This window comes from Nymphaea colorata, chromosome 11 (assembly GCF_008831285.2).
Source record: "Nymphaea colorata isolate Beijing-Zhang1983 chromosome 11, ASM883128v2, whole genome shotgun sequence".
NCBI classification, from domain to species: Eukaryota; Viridiplantae; Streptophyta; class Magnoliopsida; order Nymphaeales; family Nymphaeaceae; genus Nymphaea; species Nymphaea colorata.
The window spans coordinates 18,684,511-18,692,605 of NC_045148.1; the positions used below are offsets into that span (position 1 = coordinate 18,684,511).

General features: G+C 40.5%; 1 protein-coding gene across 1 annotated transcript; it reads right to left on the reverse strand.

Moving 5' to 3' along the window:
* Positions 1-6,312: 6,312 nt before the first annotated feature.
* Positions 6,313-7,818, reverse strand: LOC116263628 (uncharacterized). Its single transcript, XM_031643361.2, has 2 exons — positions 7,521-7,818; positions 6,313-6,892 (listed from the first exon to the last, which is right to left on the reverse strand). Exons 1-2 carry the CDS (start codon positions 7,750-7,752, stop codon positions 6,765-6,767), a joined length of 360 nt encoding a protein of 119 aa, XP_031499221.1. The 5' UTR covers positions 7,753-7,818; the 3' UTR covers positions 6,313-6,764.
* Positions 7,819-8,095: the final 277 nt, after the last annotated feature.

The following is an 8,095-nucleotide window of genomic DNA, read 5'->3' on the forward strand; positions in this document are numbered from 1 at the left end:
GGGGGTATTTATAGAGGATTTTGGAGCCAAAACCCAAAATTTGAATTTTTTGACCTAAAAAGACTAAAATCACCCTCCAAAAGGAGATTTTTTTTGCTAAAAGGAAGGGCAAATGGGTCTTGTCCACCCAAAAAGACTAAAATTACCCTCTAAAAGGATGGTTTTTGGTCAAAAGGAGGGGCAAATTGGTCTTGTTTACAAAAAAGACTAAAATCACCCTCTAAAAGGATGTTTTTTTGTCAAAAGGAGGGGCAAATCGGTCTTGTTTAAAAAAAAGACTAAAATCACCCTCTAAAAGGAGGTTTTTTGGTCAAAAGGAGGGGCAAATCGGTCTTGTTTAAAAAAGACTAAAATCACCCTCTAAAAGAAGGTTTTTGGTCAAAAGGAGGGGCAAATCGTTCTTGTTTGCCCAAAAAGACTAAAATCACCCTCCAAAAGGAGGTTTTTGGTCAAAAGGATGGGCAAATCGGTCTTATTTGCCCAAAAAGACTAAAATCACCCTCTAAAAGGAGGTTTTTGGTCAAAAGGAAGGGCAAATTAGTCTTAAATGATTGATTTGGATCTAAACTTGGGTTTTGGATCTAAAAGTAGTATTTTGGATTTAATTTGGATCTGAGAGAAATATTTTGGATTTAATTTGGATCTAAAAGTTGTATTTTGGAAATCTTGTGCCTAAATTTGAATTTCGCACTTGGATAAAACATCATAGTCCTTCAGAAAAATTTGGGGTGATTACACCAACTCAGGAGTGACCAATCATATTGTCAATAGTGATGAGATGATGCAAAACAAAACACCATATGATGGAAGGGACAATATCATGATTGGTAATGGTTCAAGCTTTTCTATTAAGCATACAGACAATTTACTAGTTAACTCTGCAGAGACTTCATTCAATCTTACTAATGCCCTGCATGTTCCTAAAATAGTTCATAATCTCTTATCAATAGGAAAATTTACGTCTAAAAATGATTGTATTTTTCAATTCTCACCACATGATTTTATTATTAAGGATAGTCAGACGGGCAAGGTTCTTCTTCAAGGACCAAAGATGCGTAACAGGCTCTATCCCATCAAAGTTGTCTGATCGAACATAGAGCCATTTTCAACCAAGGGGGCAGCGTTTAGTTGCTGGTTGCCAGCAGGCGTCAATAAACTTTCAGCGTCATTTGATCTATGGCATCGGTGGCTTGGTCATGCAAACAAGAAGATTGTTAGCTTTCTAAACTCTAGTCGGTTCATTTCAATAAATTCTCCTATTATGAAAGGAGTTTGTCAGTCTTGTCTTATGGTAAAGGCACATAAACAACCCTTTCCAATTTCTGATTTTCAAGCATCACGCCCTCTTGAAATGCTTCATATGGATGTATGGGGACCTGCCCCTATTCTCTCTCGCGAAGGCTTTAAGTTTTTTCTTCTTATTGTTGACAACTATTCTAGATTTTCATGGTTGTTTTCTCTTAAAGCTAAGTCTGAAGTTGTTCTATGTTTCAAGAATTTCAAAACCTTGGTTGAGAAGCAATTAAATGCTTACATATGTTTTGTTCAATCCGATAATGGGAAAGAATTTGTCAACTCTGACTTAGCCTTGTTTTGTGAAGCACATGGGATATTTCATCAGTTTTCTTGTCCTTACACTCCCGAACAAAATGGCATCGTTGAATGAAAAAATCGTCATGTTGTTGAAACGGGATTAAGCATGCTCTATGATGCCGATTTATCATATAATTTATGGGTTGACTCTTTTCGAACTGCTATTTATATTATCAATATATTACCAACACTAAAATTGCAGCGAAAATCACCCTTTTATATGCTCTTTCAAAAAGATCCAGAGTATACACATGTTCGAGTTTTTGGAACCACATGTTATCCATTATTGACACCCATAAATGATTCCAAGTTTCAGCCCAAGACTACTCCATGCATCTTTCTGGGTTATGCTAGTTATCATAAGGGATATTTATGTTATGACAAGAGCCATCGCCGTATTTTTATATCTCGGCATGTTATTTTTGATGAAACTCATCCAAGCAAGTCTGATCAACATCCGAATATTTCAGAAGATATTGTATCTCATTGGCTGCCACACACGACCAGCTCTCCTTCAAATAGTCATATTGCTCCAATACAGCGAGCATCGTCCTCATCATATACAGTTCTATCACCACCAATGATTGGATCTTCATCGTCTGCTATGGTTTCTTCTTCTGAGCGTATCAGCTTGCCCGTACATGAGCCTGCTCAACCCACATCAGGGGAGCCTACCGAGGATCTTACACCCACCCTGACCTTGGCGTCATCCTCACTGGCTGCTCCTTCGTCGATCATAGTTACTGACGCCGCAGCCACTCAAGAGGCTCTGCGTCATTCTCACTCAATGATCACTTGTTCCATGACTGGCTCGTTAAAACCCAAAGCTTTTTCTGCCATCTATGAACAAGAGGAACCAAGAATGTTTAAAGAGGCTATTTGTTCCACATGTTGGCGCCAAGCTATGCAATTAGAATTTTCAGCATTGCAAAAAAACAAAACATGACATCTTGTTCCGCCACAACCTGACTTCAACATTATCAGTTCCAAATGGGTGTATAAAATCAAGCGTCATCCTGATATCGCACGGCACAAGGCGCGCCTTGTCGCCTGGGGTTTTCTTCAAACAACTGGTATTGACTATCAAGAAACTTTCAGTCCCACTGTCAAACCAACTACTGTCAGAGTACTACTCTGTTTAGCCATTCATTTTGACTAGTCCTTACGACAACTTGATTTTGATAATGTTTTTCTTAATGGGTATCTTTCTGAAGATGTCAATATGGCTCAACCAGAGGAGTTTCAAGATGTCACCTATCCTCATCATGTATGCAAGCTAGACAAAGCTTTGTATGGGCTCAAGCAGGCTCCACTTGCGTGGTATCATCGCTTGAGTTGCTTCCTTCGCGACATTGGCTTTGTTGCTTCTCAGTCTGATGCATCTTTGTTTATTTACTCCCGCGACAACGATCACATTTTTCTTCTTGTGTACGTCGATGACTTGATCATCACCAGATCCGTGTCGTCTCTCGTTTCTCATATTATTAAACAGCTTGGCTCTGCATTCTTGGTAAAGGATCTTGGTCCCCTTACCTATTTCCTAGGTATTGAAGTCAAGCGAAGGCCTGGGGAGATATATCTGAGTCAACGTCGTTACATTACTGACATTCTTCACAAAGCTCAAATGAACAGTGCCAAACCCACAACATCCCCCATGGTGGTCACTAAATCTGTTACAGCCACTGTGGATTTATTTTGGGATCCCACAATGTATCGAAGTATAATAGGCGCATTACAATATGTTACTCTCACACGTCCAGATATTGCATTTGCTGTAAATCGCGCTTGTCAATTCATGCACTCTCCAAAGACTGTCATTGGACGATGGTCAAAAGAATACTTCGGTATTTAAAAGGAACCAGTCATTATGCCATTCGCTTGACTCGTTCATCATCTTTGCAGTTGAGTATTTTTACCGATGTAGACTGGGCTAACAGTCCAGAAGATCGAAAGTCGACCAGAGGTTTTGTTGCTCTCCTAGGTAATAATGTTGTCTCATGGGCTTTTAGAAAACAAAGAACAGTTGCTCGGTCCAGCACTGAAGCTGAGTACAAGTCTCTAGCATGTGCTGCTGCAAAAATACTATGGTTAAAATCTCTCCTGAAAGAGCTACGGTTTCCATTATCAAATGCACCAACTTTATGGTGTGATCCTCAAACCCTACATAGCCTCAAATCCTCTGTTTCATGCTCGCAGCAAGCATGTTGAAATTGATTTTCATTTCGTTAGAAATCATGTCAATAAAGGAGAAATCCAAGTGAATCTCATTCGTACTAAAGAGCAATTAGCGGATGGAATGACGAAAGCTCTAGGAGGAATGATGTTCATAGATTTTAGAAACAACCTCAACGTCGTGGAGCTGCTGTTCAGTTTGCAGGAGGCTGTTAAGGAAAGATCTTGAAACAGGAAAGAGCTTGAATTACGAAATGATTTCAGCAAGAAATAAAATTGTATCAATCACTATTAATTTGGGATCTGATTCTACGATTTTATTTCTTGCCTTATTTGTTATAATGTCATCTCTCTTGTACTCTATAAATACCTTGTATAATCAATAGCAAATATACAAGTGATTCATTTTCTGAACTTTTCTTCCTTCTCTCGTTCCTTTGTTTTCTCTCTCTCTCTCTCAATCCTCACGGATCTTCATAATTCAAAACCAGCAAGAAGCAGAATTCAAGAGGGACCCTGTAATGTTATGGACTTCTAGGCAGGTCGGGTCGGATCAGGGTCCAAACCCGGACCCGAGCTCCACGTGAAGAGGAGCCCGACGCCCCTTCTCTCGTCTTTCCCTTTTCTCCCTCGACTGCTTCAACGTCTTTCCCTTTTTCACTCTCTCGTCCCATTGGGTTGCATAGAGCAGGCGGTGCAAGGCCCCAGGGTACTGTTGTGTGATGTAATTGGAGCGTTGGGCTCCCGCCTTCTCAATCTGGGTGTCCTAGGGAAGACTGAGTATCTCTCATTGGAATTCACACATCCATGGATGAGTGCTCTACCGCTGCAGCGGATGAATAGATCCATACAGTTATGGGCCACCACGGGGGTTGTCTCTTGGCTATGGGCCGCCCATGGTGTGCACGTGTCTGTGTTTGCACCTACAGGAACTGTCAATTCACTAAAGGTAATGAAAATAAATGTATGTGAATGAAATGTGTGTGAACGAATATATGTGATTGATAGGCATGTGAATGCTATGACTGAAATGAAATGTTTAAGCATGTCTTGCATGTGATTGAAATTGTGTTACTGTGGCCTTTTCATGTCGTGGTCTATGTTAGGAGTTTTCTTGGCAAATGATGTGTTTATGCCCTAACACGACATGATGATAGATTGTTTTTATGATTGTTCTCATATTTGAGCCCTACCTAAGAGGGTTTGGGATTTTCCTGGCTTGTTGTCATACTGCGAAGGTTAAACATTCAATTGTTTCTTTTTCAGGTTTTGGCGGACCCGGGACAGCAGGTTGATCATATGGCTTCACTCACATCTTACTGGGGAGGTTTTGGGTCTTTGGTAGTGCCGGCGCGTCATGGTTTGGACTTTTTGATGTCTTATTTTTGTTAGGCATCATTGTGGTTTGAGGCATTTTTGTCATACACATAAGTGCGATTTTGTATGAATTGAAATTGTTATATAAATGAAAGTTTGCCCCATTGTTTCAAATGACGTAGCTCCATCTTTTTTTGAATTGTTGTGTAATCGCACCTCAATGCTTTATGTTTAGAAAAAAAAATTATTTGAGGGTCAAAAGGTTGGGGTGTGATACACCCTGTAATACCATCTCTACTTATGAACCATCATACATAATTTACGTAGGGAAATTAATTTTCCCCATTGAATTAAGAGCTTTAATGACGTTGTTTCTCTAGTATGGCTATTATGGCTATGGCTGTTCGTCAGAAATAATCTTTCAGCATGACTTTCCTGCAGTGGCGGGAGCCAAATGCAGGCTTGTGTGGGCAGTTGTTCACACGGTTCCATGAAGTGCCTTTATTTACGCGTTGGTGCTTGATTGCTCTTGTACATTTGTCATTTTTCAATCCTTAACTTAGAGCCTACAGGTATCCCTTGGTGCCACGGCATTGATGTGGCACGCGCCATGCATCAGGGAGGGTGGGAACTGAAAGATAGGCTGCTGATTATGAAATCGTTGAGAGTCCTCGCATGCGACGGAAGTTGGAAATTATCAAGATGGTTCCAGTACGGGCACCGCCAAACACGTTGAGAGCTCAGTTGGTTGATTTAGATCTGTCTACAAAGTAAGCGCTTTACACAAGCTTTATGTGCCCAGGTTTTTTGAAGTTCCAACGACTGTGCACTCTCCGTTCCTCTTCTTCTTGAGAATATATTATAGTTTTAATCACAAAATGGGTTCTGATAATATAATTTCTTGACTTTTTGTTCTTCTTGCGGTTCCACCTACCATCAAGATGGTGCATGCCCAAGCGGTCGCTCATATGATAGTCATTCATGACTCACCATGAAAGATGCATTGGAGTAAGGTGAATGATAGAGCAAGTTTAATTAATCTTGGAAGCTGAAGGATTAGTAACTGAAAAGAGTAACATATTAGAATGTAGGTAGAAGGAATCGAGAAGTGCAAATAAAAGAGTTGGGAAAGAACAAGACCATTGATGAAATCTAACACAACTGAGACTGCCAGCATCAAATTTTAGTTGAGAATTATTAAAGTGCGTTCGATTTGCTGTTCTCAAAGCAGCAGGACGTCCTGCTCTAATGTTGTTGGGAAAAGCTAAGCAGGAAGTCTATATCATCTCGAGTAACTTGCACATATGATACAATCGAGAAATAGTGACGGCGTTCCTTTATTCTCCGTCTTTTTTCCAGCAATTCGCTTCTTACCACGATTGGTGTGTTTTGTGTGCTCCGCATTCATCTCGATCAAACAGAACCATAGCATTCAATTTCAACATTGGAACAACAAATCAAACACATTTGGAAAGATTTCAACATTAGCAAGAGAAGTTCATTTTCTTGTCCTCAATTTATCATTTCAGACTCTCTATGTCAAAGGAAGCTTGAGCCGACGAGGTTAGTCGTAAGCTTCTCCAAATCCATATATAGATTGACTGAATTGAGAGTGAAGGGCGGTGGAAAGAGCATGGATCGTGAGAGATTGCGATAATGGATCATTAATATATATATGCATTTTAACAGGGGCCACCATACAATGTGACTGTGTAAGGGCTACTTCTATCGCTGCTAGCAATGGGGTTCTCCCTCAACCATGGCCATCTCCTCTGCCTCCCTGCCGTTGGCACCCATGCATTAAAGGACTCTGAAGTTTAAAGGCCAGTCCAGTTTTTACAGAGTGATCAGCACTAGTGACGGTAAGATAAATATGAAAAAAGGAGGTTTTAGTTATGGGCAGTGGACGAGACGGGAAATTAAAAGAGACCGTGGCTTCCTCTTTTGAACCGTCTTTTATACAGTAAGATAGATTCCTTCTGGCCACTAGCATCTTCTATTCACCTATGATGCACTTCCTAGGGCCGTTTATTTTCTTTGTGGTAAGAAAGTAAAAGAATGTATGCTAAATTCGTTTCGTTCATAGATTTTTTACACTGATTCTACTACTACTGCACACAGTTCTTTCTTTTACTTTCTTATTAAATTATGAACGTAGGGAAACAACAAAAAAAGGTCCTGCACTCCTACTCAATTCCTCTGCCTTTCTTGACCAAAAATAGGCTATCTACAATAAAGAAAAATCGATCTCAAACAGTGGGAACCAATTACGGATCCTAATCCCCGTCTAGATCTCAACATTCTTTTGCACGAATGAGTTAGGGACGGCAATAAGCAAATGGAAAGCTTCAATTGCAGGTTGCTTACTGTCAATTGCAGCCTTGCCAAATATGGGAACGCAGAAAGACCGCAGATTGAGGAGAAATGGAAAAGTGTACCTCTGACATATAGCATTTCCCAATCTTCTTCTCCAGATCTAGTTTGAATCAAGATGAAGATAACTGCCAGACCACCAGCTCCAACGGCGGCTTTCAAGTATCTGTGGCGGATCCAATCCTCCTGCAGAGCACTGTTGGCTGCATTCCAGCTGACAGGAGCATGTGGGGATGGGCCTCCACGGTGCTTAACCAGGCCCACAGGCCCAGGTTTCTGCTCTGGTTCCTGCGCCATGACTGACCTTCTTAATTGAGATTGCCATGACTAAAAGACAGTCCTAATGGAAGCTTCTTGGAAGTTCTATTGAAAATGACTCCTTCCTTAAAACAACAATTTTGGTTCCCGTTCTTAAAATCTCATATACAGGCCAGAGTTTGGTGGCCCGCGTTGACGAGTCGCTAGCTCCCATCGTATTTATGGAGCCCTTCACTTTTTTCTTTTGATAGAAATAATTTACAAACAAATTCTCTCTGCAAATTACTGAAATTCAGCTAAGGCCTCTCCCATAATTTATTTCATGAAAATATCTTCATGCTCATAAACGGCAGCACCTGCGTCACCGTTTCTTCCAAGTTGA

Coding starts and splice junctions, on each gene's coding strand:
- LOC116263628 (XM_031643361.2), bottom strand. CDS start 7,752: ATGGCGCAGGAACCAGAGCAGAAACCTGGGCCTGTGGGCCTGGTTAAG. Junction 6,893..7,520: donor GGAAATGCTATATGTCAGAG/GTACACTTTTCC, acceptor TTTAAACTTCAG/AGTCCTTTAATGCATGGGTG.